Source organism: Rhinoraja longicauda, chromosome 1 (assembly GCF_053455715.1).
Source record: "Rhinoraja longicauda isolate Sanriku21f chromosome 1, sRhiLon1.1, whole genome shotgun sequence".
Classification (NCBI taxonomy): Eukaryota; Metazoa; Chordata; class Chondrichthyes; order Rajiformes; family Arhynchobatidae; genus Rhinoraja; species Rhinoraja longicauda.
Window position 1 is genome coordinate 99616942 of NC_135953.1, and position 23421 is coordinate 99640362.

Below are 23421 nucleotides of genomic sequence, written 5' to 3' on the forward strand. Positions count from 1 at the left end.
TTGTTTAGTTTATTGTCACGAGGTACAGTGAAAAGCTTTGATGTGTGCTATCCAGTCAGCAGAAAGACAATGATTAACAATCGAGCCATTTACAGTGTGTAGATATTTATGAGTATGGAGCGATTATAATATGCAATTGTAGATCTACTTCTGCGGCTAGCATGCAAATTGTCACCTGGGTTGGGCACTATACTGGACGCAGTAACATACTATAAAACTCTGTCAAATCTGGAGGTATGTGTTTTCAAACTTCTGTACCTCATGCTTGATGGGAGAGGGTAGAAGAGAAAGTGACTCAGGTGAGACTGGTCCTTGATTATGCAGCCTGTCTTGCTGAGGCAGAGTGGTCATTCAATATTCAGTATTTAAGAATATTTGCTTTAGTTTGTATTATGGTGGTGGGTTTGTTTGTATTTTTGTACTGCACATTATCATTTTTGCAAATAGTTGATTAAAATTATTTTTGGTTATTAAGAAAAAAGAAAGAGCAAATGAGACACAATGGCACAATTTGCAAATTCACCGTACTCCAGCAATGTTTCTCTGGCACTGCCTGGCGATTGTGAATGATTAGAAGTGGCATACAGCACTTGATGTGTGAAACAAGTTACTGCAGATGCTGGTTTACACAAAAGGACACAAAGTGCTGGCATAACTCAATGGGTCAGGCAACATTCAATGGTTCTTTATTATAACATGTACGTACAGTGAAATTATATTTTGCTTACGGTTCAATAAAATACTACTATACCTAAGCATAAACCCCAATTAGATACAAAGTGTATAAAAATAGTCCACTGACAGTATACTAGAATCACCAGGTTTTGGAGCCATTTTCAAGGTCTATCTCTTGAGAATGTGGGTAGGAGATGTTTTGCATCAGGATCCTTCTACACAGAAGGGCCTGTTTCCATGCTCTATGACTCCATGACTCCATAACGAGGTAATTTTTCAATGTGGTGGCCTTTCTCCCTCCCCTACAATCAGTCCGAAGGCAGGTTCCGACCTGAAATGTCACCAATCCGTGTGCTTGATGTTGTGGGTAAACGAGGCACACATTCAAGACGTAAGAATAAGAATTGCAGATGCTGGGTTATACCAACAGTAGACACAAATTGTTGGAGTAACTCAGCAGGTCAGGCAGCATCTCTGGAGAAAAATAAATGGTGACGTTTCGGGCCAGGACCCTTGTTCAGCCAAACACAAGATGGTCAAGTTAAAACCTCAACTGCCTGCTCAGTACATATTTAATGCAGGATTTTAAAGCCTCCTAGCACTTTGATCTGAAACTGTTTTACTAATGACCTTTAAATAAATGTTATAATGATGATAATAATAGCGGGATAATATGATGAGATAATATGAGACAACGTAATGAGATAATTGATATAATGAAATAATGTAATGAGTTGAGATGAGATGATAGCATTAGTAACATCATTTTAAAAAAAATGCTTTCACATCATGTACCATCCCAATTTGGTATTCAATCCTACCCTGTCAGACCCCAGCACGCCCACTGTAACAGCTTCCCAAGGTGAGATCATATTCAATGTGTATAAATACACAAGAAATAGAAGTAGAATTGGTCATTTGCCATATCATGTCTGCACCACCACTCATGACATCACGGTTGATCTCTGCCCTACTTTGTACTAACCCTTAAAACATAGTGGAGCACAGGGACAGGCCCTTTGGCCCACAATATCCATCCTGAACATGTTGCCAAGCTCAACTAATCTCTTCTTCCTGCACATGCTCTATGTTCCTCCATAACCTGCAAATCCAGATGCCATCTATAAGTCTGTTAAATGCCTCTATTCTATCTACTTCCACCTCCACCTAAGGCAGTGTGTTGTAGATACCTACCACTCTCCTTGTAAAAGTTCATAAGTTCATAGTTTATTAGGCCAGAATTAGGAACAGCATTTGGCCATTGGCCCCATCAAGTCTAATCCATCACGGCTGATCTATCTCTCCCTCTTATCCCCATTCTCCTGCCTTCTCCCCATAAGCCCTGACACCCATACTAAACTTGCCCCTCTCCTTAAAGCTATGCCCTCGAGTCTTTGACATTTCCTTATCCTTTGAATCTCTTGATATCTAAACATCTTAAGATGGCAGCTTTCCCACCTTCTCAGAGTTAATTTGCCCTAACTTTGATGCCCAATGTTCATAAATTCATAAGATATGATAGTGGCATTTAAAGGTTTTTGGATCGCAACATGGATCTGCAGGAAAAGATCTTAAAATATAGGAGTAGAATTAGACCATTCAGTTCATCAAGTCTACTCCGCCATTCAATCATGCTGATTTATCTTTCCCTCTCAATCCCATTCTCCTGCCTTCTCCCCATAACCCCTGACAGGCGTACTAATCAAAAAATGTTGAAAACAAATGAGAAAAAAGACGAGAAATAGGATAGTTATAATATAAGCAGTCTTCACCTCTCCTATAACTTTACCTGAAGTGCATTCGGAGGCCAATTCATGGCATGATTGGAATCCCACTCAGGCAGCAGAGCAAGACAAGTTAAACAAAGACATGACATAGAAAACAGGGGCAGGAGTCGGCCATTTGGCCCTTCGAGCCAGCACTGCAATTCAACGTGATCACGCTGAACATCCATGTTACAAGCAATTTCATTTTTTCCTGGGCATTGAAGAGAATTCAAACGTGCACCATTATTGTTCAGATTGTTAACATTCCTGGGAAATTTCCAGCATACAACCAATTAAACAAAGGTCTATTCTGAGTAGACTGCTCTGTCAAATTTATCTGAATACATCATAAAGAACCAATCCAACCATTTTTAAATTTGACCGATTTCCACCAATAAATTCCTGCAGTGAGGATGGAAGGGGAATAATGGTTGAACTTGTTCCTCTACAGAGAGGGAAAAATAACTTCCCAATCCATACTTGCCCCTAAACAATATCAGTTCCAGCAGATTCTGTCATTGGGTTTAAGCAAATGATAAGAGATTATCAATGGGAGAAGGTCACTGCACTCAGTTCAATTAAACTGAAGGTAATCTGTACCTCTGGATTCTTTCCCCCTGTCAATTCCATTTAATTTGGTACCCTGAACCAGTAAATGATCCAATAAGATCCAATACTCACCCACAGTCACTTCCATTCTTGGCTATGATTGTTTTAAAACTGAGGAATTAAAAATTGGACAGCTTGGATTTTTAGATCAACTCGTCTTTGAATCCTGCTGTCAAGACAATATGTTTTATGCTTCATTGAGGAGGTCCAGTCTGATATATGAACATTGATGATGGCTCCTACCCCATACGCAACTTCTGAAGAAAGTACCCAGGGTGCAGAAGAGAATCAGCAATATACATTTCTTTAAATTGTGTTTGGACCCTTGTGTAAACTCAGAATCCCGACCATTCAGACAAAATTACTCTCCCAATCATATAAACCCGCTCTTAATAAAAGTCGCGTTGTCTCGTAATTACAGTAGAAGGGAATATTCTGTACACAAATCACATTCTATGAGGGGTCTGCCGCAAGACATATAGGTGGATTATAGAACAAACCCCTCAGGTCTGGTTTTGTACACTGTTTGCCTGTTGCTGAAATCATTGCTAACACCAATGGGTTAAAAAAAATCAGTTTCTTATGGCAGTGTTGAAAAGTCATTGTATTCTGAGACAGCTTCTTTCACAATGCAACACTCAACCATAAATTAACTGTACACTGGAGTCAGGGGATGAAAAATGAAAAATAAAAATACACAGATTACAGTGTCAGTGTTACAGTCTTCCATGTTCCCAGCCCAAACATCTTTGTACTTATTCATTCAAAGAGCTTTCCGACACATATCAATGACATTCTGTGTCACTGCTCACTTTACAAATCTCAAATATTCAAACATTTGTTGAACGAAACATTTGCCGATTGTTAGGAACCATTTTAACCAAACAAACATGAAATCAACTCCTGCAGGGCAAGCACTTCATTCACACAAGACCCAATTTTACATTGCAAAATACAAGCAGCCCATTTTGCCCATTTTATTGATGGAAGTTAAATGCTTTCTCCTTTCTCCCACCAATTCTGCTGTAACATTGGACCAAAATAATCGGTGCATCAAGATAATAATCATTGAGAGATTACCTGAAGAACATTATCCTAAAACATTTCAACAGAAAAATAATGAAAGGTTGTTTTTGCAAAAATCAATGGAGGAATGATAATGTTTCTTCAACAAGGTGAAAGATCACATCTTGATTGGTACTGTGGGCAATTGGCTGCAACAATGCAGCTTAAATTCACACAGTTACAAGAAAAATTAGGGTCCTACCTTCCTGCACAACTTGGAAAGGATTGTTGGTGTCCACAAATGTGACGGAAAATGTAATTTTTTCTGTCTGAAGAATTTCTTCGTTGGTGTTGAGGTCAGTAACAGCCAGTCGAAATACTTCATTGTCCCTCTTGGCCGTTTCATCAAAAATTGCCCCTGTTAAAGAAAGTAAATACTTTAGTAAAATATCTTTGCCAATGTGACATTCAATGGCATCTGAACTCTCAACTGAGACTTGTCCTATTGAATAGGGGTTAAGAAAGGGGAATGTAGTCAGAGAAATTACAAAGGTATGTGCTATTACTCAGTTAGTAGTACTTCTGCTGCTAAGGAACGCATCTAGTGTGTTTAAGTCCAATTTTCATAGTCATACAACCCTGGATTAACATATGAGTGTTTGATGGCACTGGGCCTGTACTCGCTGGAGTTTAGGACGATGATAGTGGGGACATCATTGGAACTTACCGAATAGTGAAAGCCCGGGATAGAGTGGATGTTTCCACTTGTGGAAGAATCTAGGACCAGAGGGCACAGCCTCAGATTAAAAGGACATACCTTTAGAAAGATGAATTTATTTAGTCATAAGGTGGTGAATCAGTGGAATTCATTGCCACAGATGGCTGTGGAGGCCAAATCATTTGGTATTTTTAAAGTGGACATTGACAGGTTCTTGATCAGTAAGGGTATCAACGGTTATGGGGAGAAAAGCCTTGAGAGGTAAAAATAGGTCAGCCATCATTGAATGGCAGAGTAGACTCAATGAGCTGAATGGTCTAATTCTGCTTCTATGACTTATAAACATGAGAGTGCTGGGTGCCTGGATTGTGTTGTCAGGGATGGTGGTGGAGACAGAAACGTTAGTGGCGTTTAAAAGGCTTTTAGATTGGCGCATGTACATGCAGGGAATGGAGGGATATGAACCACATGAAGGCAGAGGAGATTAATTTAACCTGACATCATGTTTGGCATAAACATTGTGTGCCAAAGGTCTTGTTCCTGTGATGTACTGTTCTATGTTCTATGTTCTAAGCATTGGATTACAGTGGATGGTTATTTTAGTAAATCAAACCCTCTCTGCTAACCATAAAAACTTCACATCCCTTGTTACTGATGGCCCTGGACAATAATTGATGTCCAATATCTACTTACATATCATTGCTGTTTGAAACGCCATGCCATGTGAACACCTTAAGCGACCACACAAGTTCAGCACCAGATTAGAAACATTGTGCAAGACCTCAAGGTTGTTTAGTTTAGCTTACAGACACAGCATGGAAACAGGCCCTTTGGCCCACCAAGTCCACGCTGACCAGCAATCCCTGTGCACTAACACTATCCGACACACTACAAACTTGTACGTCTTTGGAACATGAGAGGAAACATGAGCACACGGGTAAAACCCACACAGGTCACAGGGAGTACGTACAAACTCCAGTAGTATAAGAAGATAACTGCAGATGCTGGTACAAATCAAAGGTTTTTATTCACAAAATGCTGGAGTAACTCAGCAGGTCAGGCAGCATCTCGGGAGAGAAGGAATGGGTGACGTTTCGGGTCGAGACCCTTCTTCAGACTGATGTCAGGGGGGCGGGACAAAGGAAGGATATAGGTGGAGACAGGAAGATAGAGGGAGATCTGGGAAGGAGGAGGGGACGGGAGGGACAGAGGAACTATCTAAAGTTGGAGAAGTCGATGTTCATACCACTGTGCTGCAAACTGCCCAGGCGAAATATGAGGTGCTGTTCCACCAATTTCCGGTGGGCCTCACTATGACACTGGAGGAGGCCCATGACAGAAAGGTCAGACTGGGAATGGGAGGGGGAGTTGAAGTGCTCGGCCACCAGGAGATCAGTTTGATTAATGCGGACCGAGCGCAGGTGTTCAGCGAAGCGATCGGCGAGCCTGCGCTTGGTTTCGCCGATGTAAATAAGTTGACATCTAGAGCAGCGGATGCAATAGATGAGGTTGGAGGAGGTGCAGGTGAACCACTGCCTCACCTGGAAAGACTGTTTGGGTCCTTGGATGGAGTTGAGGGGGGAGGTAAAGGGACAGGTGTTGCATCTCGTGTGGTTGCAAGGGAAAGTGCCCGGGGTTGGGGTGGTTTGGGTAGGAAGGGACGAGTGGACCAGGGAGTTACGGAGGGAACGGTCTCTGCGGAACGCAGAGAGGGGAGGGGATGGGAAGATATGACCAGTGGTGGGGTCCCATTGTAGGTGACGGAAATGTTGGTGGATGATTCGTTGGATCCGCTGGCTGGTGGGATGGAAGGTGAGAACGAGGGGGATTCTGTCCTTGTTGCGAGTGGGGGGAGGGGGAGCAAGAGCGGAGCTGCGGGATGTAGAAGAGACCCTAGTGAGAGCCTCATCTATAATGGAGGAGGGGAAACCCCGTTTCCTGAAGAACGAGGACATCTCTGAAGCCCTAGTGTGAAATGCCTCATCCTGGGCGCAGATGCGGCGTAGACGGAGGGATTGGGAGTAGGGGATAGACCTTTTGTAGGGGGCCGGGTGGGAAGAAGTGTAGTCCAGATAGCTGTGCGAGTCGGTGGGTTTGTAGTAAATGTCTGTCACTAGTCTGTCTCCTGTGATGGAGATGGTGAGGTCCAGAAACGGGAGGGAGATGTCGGAGATAGTCCAGGTATATTTAAGGGCAGGATGGAAATTGGAGGTGAAGTGTATGAAGTTAGTTAGTTCTGCATGGGTACAAGAGGTAGCACCAATGCAGTCGTCGATGTAGCGTAGGTAGAGTTCGGGGATGGGGCCGGTGTACGCCCGGAACAGGGATTGTTCGACGTACCCGACAAAGAGGCAGGCGTAGCTAGGGCCCATGCGAGTGCCCATAGCTACGCCTCTGGTTTGGAGAAACTCGTACAAACTCCATACTGGCAGCACCAGCACTCACTGGCAATGGAAATGCAGGAGAGTTGATTCAACAAACAGAAAGGAAGCCACTTAAATAATCACTCCAAGTGACTTGAAAGACAAATTCTGTTGAAAAAACAATGAGATATATTCTGAAACTGAGCCCCAGGTGGAGGCAATGAAGGTCAAATTGCACTAATGGTTATTAAAAAGTATAATCACAGTGAATTACCTGCAGGTTCAATTAATTTGAGCCCATAATGGTACCAATAAATTAATGTATACGTCACCATTGGATATAAGTCACATTCTCTTTTGTACCATTCTGACTTGCATTTTGTCACTCTTAAGTATCATGGCAGAGTATAATATGTTCATTTAGCAGAATTTCAACTTTTTTGTTGAGATTTTTCTCCTTTGGCTACCCTTTGGAGTTATGGATGACTTGTTTCCATTCCAGCTTCACCTCAAATCCTCTAAATGGCTTTAGGATTTAAAATTCAAGTCCTTTATTTTAAAAAAAATGTGTGCAGGGGTGTTAAGGAGAGGGAGGGGGGTGGGGACCGCATTTAAATTTACCAAATAGTGAAAGGCCAAGTTAGAAGGATGTGCAGAGGATGTTTCTACTCATGGGAGAGTCTAGGACCAGAGCCCTTTGCCTCAAAATAAAAGGACGTACCTTTAGAAAGGAGATGAGGACATTGCATATGGCCTCCTCCTGCACCTATTGTCTATTGTCTATTGTCTAAAAGATCCCAAAGCTGTGTAGGTTTGTAGAAACATAGAAAATAGGTGCAGGAGGAGGCCATTAGGCCCCTTGAGCCAGCACCGCCATTCATTGTGATCATGGCTGATCATCCACAATCAGTAACCTGTGCCTGCCTTCTCCCCATATCCCTTGATTCCGCTTGCCCCTAGAGCTCTATCTAACTCTCTCTTAAATCCATCGAGTGATTTGGCCTCCACTGCCTTCTGTGGCAGAGAATTCCACACATTCACAACTCTCCGGGTGAAAAAGTTTCTTCTCACCTCAGTTTTAAATGGCCTCCCCTTTATTCTTAGACTGTGGCCCCTGGTTCTGGACTCTCCCAACATTGGGAACATTTTTCCTGCATCTAGCTTGTCCAGTCCTTTTTATAATTTTATACGTCACTACAAGATCCCCTCATTCTTCTAAACTCCAGTGATTACAAGCCCAGTCTTTCCAATCTTTCCTCATATGACAGTCCCACCATCCCAATGATTATCCTCGTGAAACTACGCTGCACTGCCTCAATAGCAAGGATGTCCTTGCTCAAATTAGGAGACCACAACTGCACACGATACTCCAGATGTGGTCTCACCAGGGCCCTATACAACCGCAGAAGGACCTCTTTGCTCCTATACTCAAATCCTCTCATTATGAAGGCCAACATAGGCTGTCTTCTGTAAATCGTACCTAGTGTGCAGGATAAAACTAAGCTTTGAGTGGTTGTGGTCGGAATAGACTCGGATGGCCGAAGGTCCAGCTTCCACACTGTATCTCTAAACTAAACTAAAGTTAATGTGGCCGATATTTAACTGCTCCAATAGATGTTACGAAATGCCACTCAATTTTGGGCCCATTAGGAAGGGCAATAACCCACAGCCTGGAATGTGTTTCTCTGGGTGTTTCTCACATCAGTATTCCATTGCTGAACCGTCATAATTTTTCACTCTCTCGGCTTTCCCACAGCTATGAAATGTTCATGAATACATCCTCAAGTCTCTGGAGTGAGGCTTTGTTGTGGATGAATGCAGTCCTACTTTCTGCTCCCCTAATGCTATTTTATTGACTGCCTTCCTTTGCAGTTTAGGAGCTAACAACCCGAATCCATCAGGGATTGTAACTGTGCTACTTAGCTAGATCCTTGCTTAATCAGAAGCTTGTTTGCATCATAAGCTACCCTTTAGTCCGATTATAAGCGTGGATACAACGTACAATGCTTGCATTCGGGCTGAAGGAAGCGCACAAAGATGAACAGATCATTTGACAAGCTTGTAAGAATCAAACCATGGATTTAGTTTAGTGATAGAGATACCATCTCTTCGGCCTAGTGAATGAGGAAATGGAATAACAGAACTAACGTGAACGCATGATCAATGATCGATGTGGCCTCAGTGGGCCGAAGGGCCTGTTTCCATCCTGTGTCTTTCAATCAATCTTTGCTTTCCTAAATGCATGTTACATCTGCACCTACACCTTTAGGGATTCATGTACATTCATGATTTGAAAAGTTATTTAGACTGCCACATGGATAGGTAGGTTTACAGCATTATGGGCCAAGCGCAGGTAGGTGGGACTAGTGTAGGTGGGACATGTTTGTCGGAGTGGGCAAATTGGGGTGAAGGGCCTGTTTCCATGCCATATGACTCTGTGACTCTTTGTCTGTAAAGAGTTTGGTGCCATTTTGAGGTTGATTAGTTTAGTTTGGTCTATTGTACTGTGTCGTGAGGTACAGCGACAGAGAAACGCTTTTTTATTGCGTGCTATCCAGTCAACGGAAATTCTGTACATTAATACATCAAGCCATCCACAGTGCACAGATACAGGATAACGGGAATAACGTTTAGCGCAAGATAGTGTCCAGTAAAGTCCAATTAAAGATAGTCCAACATAGGAGCAATGAGTTATTTTCTATCTTTATATTATTCCCTGGATGTATGGAATAATGGGAAAGGATGCCTGTACTTGTCCTTGCTCACTTTCCCTATGGGTAAAATGACAATAAAAGTGCAAGAAGAATAAAACCCCCACATTCTCCACAGTTCTTGTTGGAGGCGAGGGGTTAAACTCTGAGCAGTGAGAAAACAGCAGAGAACTTCAAATTCAATTAATGGCCATAACAAGGTTCACTTGTGTCAAATGCACATCAGAAGGAATGCCTGGACTTTGATTTTTAATTACTGTGACATTAATGATTATTGTTAATTATTAATGGTTAACAAAGATCACTGCTCTTGGCAACTTACGGATTTAGCTGTCATTTCAAGCATTGATTCCTGAACATCCACACACAACTCCCTGCAGGGGACATGCCATGCACCTTGTGAACAATGATAAACACAAATTGCCGGGGGTAACTCAGCGGGTCAGGCAGCATCTCTGGAGAACATGGATGGGTGATGTTGTGGGTCTGGACCTGCGATCCGAAACGTCACCCATCCTTTTTCTCCAGAGATGCTGCCTGACCTGCTGAGTTACCCCAGCAATTTGTGTTTATTATCTACGGTTCTTTGTTCCTAATCCTTGAGAGCAATGGTGGGCAGAGGGATTGGGTGGGTTGTATAAAGCAATGTAAGGAACCAGACATCTGAAGAAGGCTCTCGAACCAAAACTTCACCTATCCATGTTCTCCAGAGACTCTGCCTGACCAATCAACCATGAACTGCTTCTTTGTTAATAAACGTATTTACATCATATGATAGACCCTCTGATGGAAGGAAGGTTATTAATGAAGCAGTTCATAAGGTCATAAGATCATAAGTGATAGGAGTAGAATTAGGCCATTCGGCCCATCAGGTCTACTCCGTCATTCAATCATGGCTGATCTGTCTCTCCCTCCTAACCCCATTCTACTGCCTTCTCCCCTAAACCTCTGACACTCGCCTGTCTATCTGCCTTAAATATATCGACTTACTGCTTCCACGCCTTCTGTGGCAAAGAATGCCACAGATTCACCACCCTCTGACCAGAAATTCCTCCTCATCTCATTCCTAAAAGAACGTCCTTTAATTCTGAGGCTATGACCTGTTGTCCAAGACTCTCCCACTAGTGGAAACATCCTCTCCACATCCACTCTATCCAAGCCTTACACCATTCTGTACGTTTCAATGAGGTCCCCCCTCATTCTTCTAAACTCCAGCGAATACAGGCCCAGTGCTGTCAAACGCTCATCATATGTTAACCCACTCATTCCTGGGATCATTATAGTAAATCTCCTCTGGACCCACTCCAGAGCCAGCACATCCTTCCTTAAATATGCTGCCCAAAATTGCTCACAATATTCCAAATGTAGCCTGACCAGCACCTTATTGAGCCTCAGCATTACATCCCTGTTTTTGTACACAAGCCCTTCACGAAATAAATGTGTTTGCTTACTTTACTACTGATTCAACTTGCAGATTAACTTTTTGTGAATGCTGCACCAGCACTCCCAAGTCCATTTGCACCTCCGGTTTCTGGATTCTTTCCCCTTTAATAAACTAATCTACGCCTTTATTTCTACAATGCATGAGTCCACACTTTGTTACACTATATTCCATCTGCCACTTCTCTGCCCACTCTCCCAAACAATCCAAATCCTTCTGCGGAGTCCCTGCTTTCTCTACACCACCTGCCCCTCCACTTATTTTTGTATCATCCGCAAACTTGGCCACAAAGCCTTCTATCCTTTCATCCAAATCATTAATATACAACGGGAAGAGCAGCGGCCCCAGCACCGAGCCCTGCAGAACTCCGATAGTCAACCGGCAGCCAACCAGAAAAAGCCCCCACCTATCACCTATTGCACACACATTGGAGGGACAGCACCTCATATTTCGCATGGGCAGTTTACAACCCAGCAGTATAAATATTGATTTCCCTAAATTCAAGTAACTCCATTCCGTCTCTCTCCATTCCTCCACCACCCTAGTCATTTTGCGAGTTTTATTGTTTGTATCCCCTGATTATCACCTCTTCGAGAGCCACCAATATGCCATTGTGGGGTCTACCTTGTGGGGTCTGTAGTCATCGGTGCCAGCTATTTGTTCTGTATCTTTTCAAATCTCAAGTTTTCCTCCCTCCTGACTCTCAGTCTGAAGAAGGGTCTCGATCCAAAACTTCAGCCTGTTCCTTTTCTTGGGAGATGCTGCCTGACCCACTGAGTTACTCCAGCATTTTGTGTCTATCTTTGGTGTAAACCAGCATCTGTGGTTCCTTCCTCCACCTATCACTTGCCACACTTTGTCCCGACCCAGCTCTCTTTTCGATGTTTCTCCCCCCACCCCCCCCTCCATTCTCTAATCAGTCTGAAGAAGGGTCCTGACCTGAAACATCACCTGTCTATTGCACTCCACTCCACAGATGATGCCTGACCCACTGAGTTCCTCCAGCACTTTGTGTTTTACTCCCATAATCATATTTTAGGACTGAGATGATTGACAACCAACAAACTGCAACCATCATTCTTTGTGCAAAGTATGATTTCAAACTTGGAGAGTTATTTATGTCTTCATGTTCTCCACAGCTTCCATCATTCTTTCCCCACAGACAGTTAAAGCATGAGCAATAAATGTTGGCCTTGCCAGAGAGACCAAACGTAGATGGATGAAATAGAAATCGCACAAAAGTATCCCACAAGCTGTAAGGAATGTTGGGTTGGCCTGAATTAGTGAGACTGACTCAGTAGTTTAGTTTAGTTTAGAGATACCGCAAAGAAACAGGCCTTCAGCCTACAGAGTCCGCGCCGACCATTGATCATCCGCTCACACTAGCTCGATGTTATCCCACTTTCACATCCACTCCCGACCCTCTAGGGGAAATTTACAGAAGCCAATTAACCTACAAACCCACAAGATGTGGGTGGAAACTGAAGCGCCCGGAGGAAACCCTCAGTCACAGGGAGAATGTGCAAACTCCACACAGACAGCACCCAAGGTCAGGGTCGAACCCAGGTTTCTGGTGCTGTGAGGCAGCTCCTCTACCAGTTGCACCACTGTGCACTGTGGTGAAGATGGAAATTCTTAGAGATAAATAAATATAACAAAAAATAAATATAACAATAAATATTCCCAAATGTCCTGTGGTCACCATCGATCTCTGAACAAACAATGAATGGAAAACAGACCATCACCCTTCGACACGTGATTTGTTCCTGAAATCTTTCTGTGTTAAATTACCAGTTGATTTCCAACATTCCCACAGTGACTAGTTACCGACTAGTAAATATGGCTGAGCTGGTAGAGAGCTGGCATAAACAAAATGGGCCAAATAGCCTCCTTGTGTGCTGTTGCTATTCCGATATTCTATGAAAATATTTAGAATCAGAATAACCTTTATTGTCATCCAAAAAAAACCAAGTCTTTTGGATGAAATTCCGTTACCCACAGTCCAACAATAATAAGCAATAACAATAAAGCAATAACACACACAATCACAAACCAACACAAAACAAAAAAAAGAAACATCCATCACAGTGAGTCTCCTCCAGTCACCTCCTCACTGTGATGGAAGACCAGAATGTCTCTTCCCTGCTGTCTTCTCCCACGGTCAGGCTGTTGAACTTGCCACGTTGGGGCGGTCGGGGATCTTATAGAGGTGTATAAGATCATGAAAGAAATAGTTAGGATAAATGGATAGAGCCTTTTATCCAAACTAGGGGAATCAAGAACCAGATAAATAGGTTTAAGGTGAGGGGGGAAAAGATTTAATAGGAACCCGTGGGGCAACGTTTTTTACACAAAGGGTGGTGGATATATGGAACAAGCTGCCAGAGGAGGTAGTTGAGGCTGGTACTATCACAACATTTGGACAGGCACAAATATAGAATATGTTTAGAGGGATATAGGCCAAACACAAGAAGGTGGGACTAGTGTAGACGGGACATGTTGGTCGGCGTGGCAGATTGAGTGAGCCTAGCTGTAAAGGCAAAACAAAAAAATCACGACACATCATGGTCATATTTAGATGAAACCGTCAAAGAGTCCTTAGTGTACATAGCAGCGGTGGATTTTGTTAATTAAATGCAGAGAGCTCTGTCCAAGGTTTTTAAATCAAAGCACAGGAGCAATGTTTGAGTATATTTAGGAAAAGGGATAATGAGCAGAAATGGGGCATGTCCTGTTTAAGACAGTATGTTTGATTATGGACACTGAATTCTTTGTAGTCTTTTCCTCGTAGCTTTTTCTTTTGCTGCCAAGAAATAGTTTTTTCTATGATTGGAAATACTTTATTTTGTAGACATTTGATCATAGTGCTCATGGCTGCCAGATGTAGAATGCTTCTTCCGGTATCTAACATATAAATTACATCATTAAGAGTCACGGAGCTAATAATAAAATTGAGCACATTGATTTTTGGATTGGTCCTGTTTGCACAGCAATTTTCTTTTTCAAAGTGAATGATTTTAAAATTATTTTGGATGCAAAGGAATTTGGGGGATATGGAGAGAAGCTGGCAAGGTGGATTTCGTAAAGTAGTTTAGTTTAGTTGAGAGATACAGTGCGGAGGCAGGCCTTTCGGCCCACTGAGTCCGCGCCGACCATTGATCCCCGTGCACTAGACCTATCCTACACACTAGGGACAATTTATTATTTTTACCGAACACAATTAACCTACAAACCTGTACATGTTAGGAGTGTGGAAGGAGCACCCAGAGAAAACCCATACGGTCACGGAGTGAACGTATAAACTCCATTAAGCAAACACCCGTAGTCAGGATCGAACCAGGGTCTCTCGCGCTGTAAGGCAGCAACTCTACCCCTGTGCCACTGTGCCGTGAACTTAGTTAAATATGTAGCAGCCTTAATGGGCTGAATGGCCTGTTCCATTTTTTAAATGGTTTCATTCCATCATATGCAATAATAATGCAGAGAATAACCCAATTTCCTCAAATTAATCTCTGCTCCATTCAAGCCCCCAATTAACATTTCTCTCTACATGACATAAGTGCTAACCCCCCGCCCCCCAAAAAAAAAAAAACAGGTGAATTCCTGATCTTCCAGTCTACCTCATTGTGAGCCATTCACTTTTAATATATTGTGCCTTCTCTGCAGCTGTACACTCTAATATAAAATGTGCTAAGCCACTATATAGAACATACTGTAGAGCAATGCAGGACAGGAACATGGTCCACAATGTTTGTGCTGAACATATTCTGCTTTATTACCAAGATAATTATTGGCCAATTTCGACCTCACGGTAGGCACATTCCAGATATTAATTGACCATCTTGAATTTTCCATTTCAGATATCAATAATGTTTTTTTGAGTTCTGGCACTATAAATCATTTACCCATTGCAGGAAAAATAGCCCATTCAAAAAAAAAACATAGGCCTCCATTCATTCATGAATGGGGCTGTTGGAGATAATACCAGCAAAAATTGTGGAAGAAGGAAAAAGGGCAATTAATGTGCAAGTTATAAGAAGATTCTGTTACAATGATGGATCAGATGTGGCCAACAATGAATGAATGATTGAATGATTGAATGAATGAATGAATGAATGAATGAATGAATGAATGAATGAATGAATGAATGAATGAATGAGTTGCATCATTAAATTGTTTAACAGTTGTCAGTCGTACACGCATTCATATTTGCTAAAGGCTATAGAACAAAATGAGATCATTATTCAGTCTCCAAAAGGAGGTTTGGCATGTCCCCAACAACTCTCACCAACTTCTACGGATGTACCGTCGAGAGTGTTTTGTCAGGATGCATAACTGCATGCTTCGGGAACAGCTCCATCCAAGACCGCAAGAGAATTACCCAGGCCATCACGCAAACCAACCTCCTTTCAATTGACTCCATCTACACTTCACGCTGCCTCAGCTAGGCCACCAGAATATTCAAGGACCAGTCTCACCCTGGACTCTTCCCCCCTCTTCCATCAGGCAAGAGGCACAGAAGTGTGAAAAGGTATATCTCCAGATTCAGGGACAGATTCTTCCCAGCTGTTATCAGGCAACTGAACCATCCTCTCACCAACTAGAGTGTGGTCCTGACGTTCCATCTACCTCATTGGAGACCTTCGGACTATCTTTAATCGGATTGTACTCGATTTTATCTTGCACTAAACATTATTCCCTTTATCCTGCATCTGTACACTGTGTAGAAAGGAACTGCAGATGCTGGTTTATACCGAAGTTAGACATAAAGTGCTGGAGTTACTCATCAGGTCAGGCAGCTTTTCTGGAGAAAAAGGATGGGTGATGTTTCAGGTCTGGACCCTTCTTCAGACTGAAAGGAGAGGGGAGGGAATTAGAGGTAAGAAAAGGCTAGAACAAAGCAGGGCCAGCAACAGATGACCAAGGAAAGATGGAGCCCATGATGGCCCATGTATACTGTGTACACTGTGGACGGCTTGATTGTAATCATGTATAATCTTTCCGCTGACTGGATAGCAGCCAACAAAAAAAAAGAAAAAGCTTTTCCTGTACCTCGATACACATACCAATAATAAACCTAACTAAAAAAAAATGGAACCTATATCCATCACTGGTTCGGCGATACTCAATGTTGTAATTGAGTGACTAGTCTTTGAAAAGGAAATTATGTTGAAATGAACTTTGACATCTTATCTTTACTTCGCACAGTTAATTTACAACAATCTCACCCTTTCTAGTTATTCCATTGTTATCAGAATCACTCACTGCTACCGTGATTGATGCTCCACACAGAAAAGAGTTATATTTATTATGTTTCACGGGCTTGCTTGTATGATTGTAGTTTACATGCGGCACCGTGAAATCAATTGCAAATTCAAATCCATTCATTCCTTAAATGTCGTCTACAGGGGAGATCACAGGCTTCAAACGTTGCAGCAATATCGCCTTTGTGTCATTCTGGACACAACTGCAAGGTGATCATTAGAGCCAGGATTTTGCCATGTGCCAGGTGCCTTTCCATGCCATTTTTGATGATTTCAGCAAGATAATGCCCTTTACATGATCAAGTGCCTAAATCAGCCTTTTATTGCGGTGTTAACATAACTTACAAGAAAATTTCCACCACTGGGGCAAAACCGGGGGCACCACCGTCGGTCGTTCATTCGTGGGTAGTGGACAAGGCCCCAGTCTTTTGCAGTCAGGCTGTAAGTGGGCGTTAAGTGGTGATTGGAGAGGGATGGGTGGGGAAGTGTCCAGTCTTTTCAGGCTGGAGTCAGGCTGTGAGTAGGTGTGAAGTGTTGGTTGGGGAGGGGGGGAGGGGGTACCAGCGTTAAGTTTCTGTTTATCGAACCTGCAGTAGAACTCGTTCAGGTCATTGGTCAGTTGACGATTGTCCAAGGAGTGGCAAGTCCTTCCAAACTGAAGAAGGGTCATTAACTGAGAACTTGCTCCTCAACTTTGCAGAGTACCTTTCCTTGGCAGTTCTGATTCCTCTTCTCAGCTTGTACTTGGCCTGCATCCCCGCTCCTGTAGGATCTACCCCTGCAAGCGTCAAAATGCCTAAAGTCAAGTCAACGCCTTGTAAAAAACGGAACGATTTGGTGAGAGTGTATGGGAGTGATATATTCTCTACAGACAACTGTGTGCTGTTTTGCAAAGCATGTGTAAAAGCAATGAATTATGAAGAGAAATATTTCATCTCCCAGCATGTACAGACAGCTAAACATAAGTCGGCGGTAGAGAAAAAGAAGGCAGGAAATACGCAAGCTTGTCTTCTCTCTATATTTACTACTGGCTCCAGTCGCAAATCTGAGTTTTTGAGTGATCTGTGTAACTGTGTAAGGCATTCATTGATGCTGGAATTCCACTGTGGAAATTGGAAAACAAATCTCTCAGAGGTTTTTTAGAGAAATACACAGAGGAACATATATCGAGCGAGTTATCATTACGGAAAAATTATGTTGACAGCAACTTCAACATTGTTGTGCAGAAAATTAGAGATGAAGTTGCATGCAACAAAATATGGATCTTAATATATGAGACAACCGATGTTGTGGGGAGATATATAGGTTGTGGGGAGATATGTTGCCAATGTGGTCATCGGTACACTGGAGGCAGGTCAACCATCAAAGGAGTATTTGTTGACATCGGAAGTATTGGAGAAGTCAAATAGCTCAACTATTGCTCAGTTGTTTACATCTACACTTGCTGTACTTTGACCAGAAGGTATAAAACACGAGAATGTTCTTCCGTTTGTGACTGATGCAGCTCCGTACATGAGAAAAAGCTGCTCGTGCTCTTAAAGTTTTATTCCTCAAAATGTTGCATATGACATGCTTAGCTCACGGTCTCCATAGAATTGCCAAGCACAAATGTAGCTTGTTTCCAAATGTCGATCGCCCAGTTTTCTATGTCAAGAAAATCTTCCTCAAAGCACTGTCAAGTGTGCAGTTGTTCAAGGAACAACTTGATTCCGAGATTCCGCTACCTCCTCACCCCATTTTGACTAGGTGGGGTACATGGCTCTTTGCTGTACTCTACTATGCTGCAAATTTTGAAAAAATAAAAGAAATCGTCAACTGTTTTGAAGAAGAAGAATCTGCTGCAGTCAGGATCGTCATTGAAATCATGCAGAAAAAGTCCCTCCACTGCGATCTTGTGTTTATTGCTTTCAATTTTGCAAACTTCGCACAAGCTATCACTTCCCTTGAGAAACGTGGTGAAACGTTAGTGAATAACTTGCAGGTTTTCAACAAAGTAACTGACGATATTCGTAAAGTTCCTGGCGATGTAGGTAAAGACATACAAGGAAAATGTGAGAGAGTGATTTTAGGTAACAAAGATCTTGAAGAAATACAAAACATAGCTAAAGTTCACAAAGGTAGTTGTTATGCACAAGATATCGACATGAATATAGAGTCTGTAGCTTGTTTCGGGTATGCACCAGTGACCTCAGCTGGGGTAGATAGTTTTTCACAACTGAAGCATATTCTGTCTGACAGACGGCATAGTTTAACACCAGATAATTTGAAAAAAATGCTAGTAATTTTGTGCAACCAGGCAACTTTGGTCATTTAATGTAGTAAACCTTTATATTATCATTTTTAACCATATTTTGGTGGTGGAAATATAACCTTTTTATGCATTTTTCTGTCAATAAATGCCTTTTTTCGTGCCTTTTTTGTAATTTTATTATGCCTATTTGCCTGCCTATTTCAGAGACTTTTAGCGCCTAAACATCCTGGCTCTAGTGATCATAGATAGACACAAAGTACTAGAGTAACTCAGCAAGCCAGGCAGCATCTCTGGAGAAAAACAATGGATGACGTTTTGGGTGAGGACCTTTCTTCAGTTTGAAAGTAAGGGTGGGGTGGTGGGGGGGAGGTGAACAAATGGAGGTGAAAAAAGACCAGGACCAAATCAGGTCAGATACAAATGATCCCAGGCAGGGAGGTGCCCTGGTAGGTCCATTGTTGGCTAGGGAAGGTGTGATCTCAAAAGAGGTGCAATGTGAAGAAGTGAAGAACTAGTTAAATGACTGAGGGGGAGGAAGGGGGCAAGGGGGAAGGGGAGGAGGAGAGGGGAGGCGAGTGTAGCTGGAAGTTACTTAAACTTTGAGAATTCAATGTTCATGCCGCTGGCTTGCAAACGACCCAAGCAAACTATGAGGTGCTGTTCCGAGTTGGTTGCAAGGACTGGTGTTTAGTTAGCAGAATGATTCATGACCAGGCTAGGTGTAACCCAATGAAACTTTGAGAACTTTGAAGCGGCACAGTGCCCCAGCTGTAGAGCTGCTTCCTTGCAGCGCCAGAGACCCGGGTGCTGTCTGTACGGAGTTTGTACACTCTCCCTGCGGGTTTCCTCTGGAGGCTCTGGTTTCTGCCCACACTCCAAAGATGTGTAGGTTTGTAGGTTAATTGGCTTTGTTAAGCATTGTGAATTGTCCCTAGTGTGTAGGATAGTACTAGTGTATGGGTGATTGCTGATCAGTGCAGACTTGGTGGGCCGAAAGGCCTGTTTTATCGCTGTATCTCTAAAGTAGTTTTAAATAAACCATGAAAAATTGTATGAACAATAACCAATTGCACAGGAAGACCAATCTGAAGCATAATTCTGAACCCAGGTACACAATTCGCAGTACAAAACTCATTCCATTTTCTTGACTCTTGACTCTCACTTAACAGTAAGCAAGCAACAGCTAAATCCAACTCTCCTATTAACAGAAAGCATGATTTGCTCTTTCAAGTGGTCTGCAGACAAAGCAGAGTATTTTAGTTACCACAGAAACCCTCAATTGCAAAATTTCTATTTAAAGCAAGCTTTCAGTTCGGTTCATGCTTTCTTGATTTGAAGAAATAAAAGATTTGTGGCTTGGTGTGCAAGAGGGCAGATGTTATGATGCAGCTTTATAGGACTTTGGTTAGAGCGTATGTTGAATATTGCTACAGTTCCGCTCGCCCCACTGCAAGAATTATTTGGAGGCTTTGGTGAGGCGGCAGAGGAGGGTTACTAGGATGCACAGCAGGACACAAAATGCTGGAGTAACTCAGCGGGTCAGGCAGCATCTCTGTAGAATATGGATAGGTTATGTTTTGTGTCGAGACCCTTCTTCAAACTGTGATGCAGCCTGTATTGGATAGTTAAGCTTAAAGGAAAGGTTGGATCAGTGCTGTTCTTGTACAAAAGAAGATGTACACGAATGATCGTGTACAGCCGAAGTTCCTCGTTAAAATTCGGCACAGTTTCCATAAAATTAAAGATCATCACAAACACTGTAAACAGACGCCGGTATTTCTACAACGTACTAAGCTGCTGGTGAGCGCTGCGCAGCCGGCCGCCGGCGAGGAGCCGATGAAGACCAGGCTCGGACACTTGGCCGCCATGAATGGGGATGAGCCTGGCAGCCGAAGTGACCGCCGGGAACAAGGGATGAGGACGGGCCCAACGACCGAGCAAGGAGGGCCGCTGGTGAGCGAGGAGGACAGGAGTGCCTGAAAGTCATAAGGTCACAAGGTCATAAGGAATAGTAGAATTAGGCCATTCGACCCATTAAGTTTACTCTGCCATTCAATCATGGCTGATCTATTTCTCCCTCCTAACCCCATTCTCCTGCCTTCTCCCCATAACCTCGGACACCTGTACTAATCAAGAATCTATCTATCTCTGCCTTAAAAATATCCATTGACGGCCTCCACAGCCGTTGCAGCAAAGAATTCCACAGATTCACTGCCTTCTGACTGAAGAAATTTCTCCTCATCTCCTTCTTATAAGAGCCTCCTTTAATTCTGAGGCGATGTCCTAGACTCTCCCACTAGTGGAAACATCCTTTCCACATCCACTCTATCCAAGCCTTTCACTAATCTGTCTGTTTCGATGATGTCCCCCTTCATTCTTCTAAACTAGAAGGATGTTGGTGAATGTGGAGGGCCGTCGGAGAGTCGTCACCCACATGAGTGCCAGTGGTAGGCCGAGGATGAGCCCACGGTGGGTGCCGGTGGTCTGATGGGCCTGCGGTCGGTTGAGGGCATGTCGCCGAAAAGACAAAGTGGGACCTGGTGTGGGGATGCTGCCGATCTCCCGGTTGCCAAACAAACCACTGCATTCCCTCTCTCCATCCCTCCCCCACCCAAGTCGCACCCGCTTCACGTTACAGGCTGCCTGGACCTACCTGATCTCCTGGTTCCCAAAAACGTCATTTTCCCTTCCCATTCCCACAGTGACCTTTCTATCCTAGACCTCCTCCTTTGTCAGAGTGAGGCTAAATGCAAATTGGAGGAACAGGAGCTCATATTTTGCTTGGGCAGCTTCCAGCCCAATGGTATAAATATTGAATTCTCTAACTTCAAGTAACCCCTGCAGCCCCTCTCTCCATCCCTCCTCACCAAGTCGTACCAGGTTCTCGTTCTCACCTTGCAAACAATGGCCTCTTTCCTTTATCATCATTACTCTTTTGCATATCTTTCATTAATTTGTTCTATATCTCTCTACATCACCGATAATATCTCATCATTTCCCTTTCCCCTGGTTCTAGCCTGAAGAAGGGCCTTGACCCAAAACGTCACCCATTCCTTCTCTTCAGAGATGCTGCCTGTCCCGCTGAGTTACCCCAGCTTTTTATGTCTATCTAGGGACCATGGGGACTACATTGAACACTTTGTAACTTTGACGGCGCCCTATACGTGATGACTTTGCATACTTTGTGTACGGTATGCAGAAAAAGAATTTCATTCTGACATGTCTCATGAAATAATAAAATGTCATTCATTCATTCATATCACACAACAGATTAGAAAGGCATTCCTAAATCTGATTCAATTATGTCCTCACTAATTCTCTGGTGATACCATTCGACAAGGCACGATGACAGGTTTTATTGTAGTAATTCTATGGAATTGTTGTATCGAACAAATGAGCCATTGAAAATAAGTACTATGATGTTGCTTGGACTTGGGAGCCTGAGCTATAGGGAGAGTTTGGACAAGCTAGGACTTTATTCCATCGAGTGCAGAAAGCTAAGGGTGATCTTATACAGGTGTATAAAATCATGAGAGGAATTGATAGGGTAGTTGCACATTGAGTCTGTTACCCAGGGTAAGGAAATCAAGAACTAGAGAACATAGGTATAAAATGAGAGAGAAAAGGTTTATTAGGAACTCGAGGGACAATGTTTACATTAAGATAGTGGTGGATATATGGAACTGTCAAAGGAGGTAGTTGAGACAGTTATTATAACAACATAAAAGATACTTGGACAGTTACATGGATAGGAATGGTTTGGAGGCATATGAACCAAATGCGGGAAAATGGGACTAGTGTAGATGGGCATCTAATTCTGTGTGGACAAGGTGCGCTGAGGAGCCTGTATGATACTATGACTCGGGTCGCCTAATCAAAGGCACAGGTTTTAAGTGGCTTTTTGAAGTATATAATTGGACAGTGCTTGACGAAAGAGGTGTCAATGCAGAATTAGTCAACATTTGCAGGCTTTGTAAATATAAAATACATGAACTGAGTGAGTTTGATAAAAAATCGCAGGCCCTTTGGCCCATCGAGTCTGTGCTGACTGTCAATCACTCATTTACACCCATCCCATGTTTTAAAAGTTCTCCCCACATTCTCATTAAACAATCCCTTCCCACTCCTACAGACCCACTACCATTCACTTACATGCTCGAGGTAATTTAAAGTGGCCAATTAATCTACCAACGCACACGATTTTGGGGTGTGGTACTTCCACAGATGTGCCATAGAAAACATTTTATCGAGATGCCTCACAGCATGGTTTGGGAACAGCTCCATCCAAGATCACAAACAATTCCAGAGAGGACATACGTTTAAGGTGAGGGTAAAAGATTTAATAGGAATCAAAGGGGCAATTTTTTTACACAAAGGCTGGTAGGCAAATGGAACGAGCTGCCGGAAGAGGTAGTTGAGGCAGGTACTATCGTAACATTTAAAAGATATTTAGACAGCGACATGGATAGGAAATGTTTTGAGGGATATGGGCCAAATGTAGGCAGGTGAGGCTAGTGTAGATGGGGCATTTCCATCTGCATGGACAAGTTGGCCCCAAGGGTCTGTTTCACGCTGTCTGACTCTAGTATAATTTAGTTTATTGTCACATGTACCTAAG

The 23421-nt window shown here is 42.9% G+C and overlaps 1 protein-coding gene across 2 annotated transcripts in view; it reads right to left on the bottom strand.

Annotated features, from left to right (window-relative positions):
* grid2 (glutamate receptor, ionotropic, delta 2) overlaps positions 1-23421 on the bottom strand; it is a 771247-nt gene that overhangs the window by 622555 nt on the left and 125271 nt on the right. For both annotated transcript variants that reach the window (XM_078403214.1, XM_078403218.1), the window contains exon 2: positions 4318-4473. In XM_078403214.1, coding sequence (XP_078259340.1) covers positions 4318-4473 — 156 coding nt within the window. The remainder of the gene's footprint in view (positions 1-4317; positions 4474-23421) is intronic.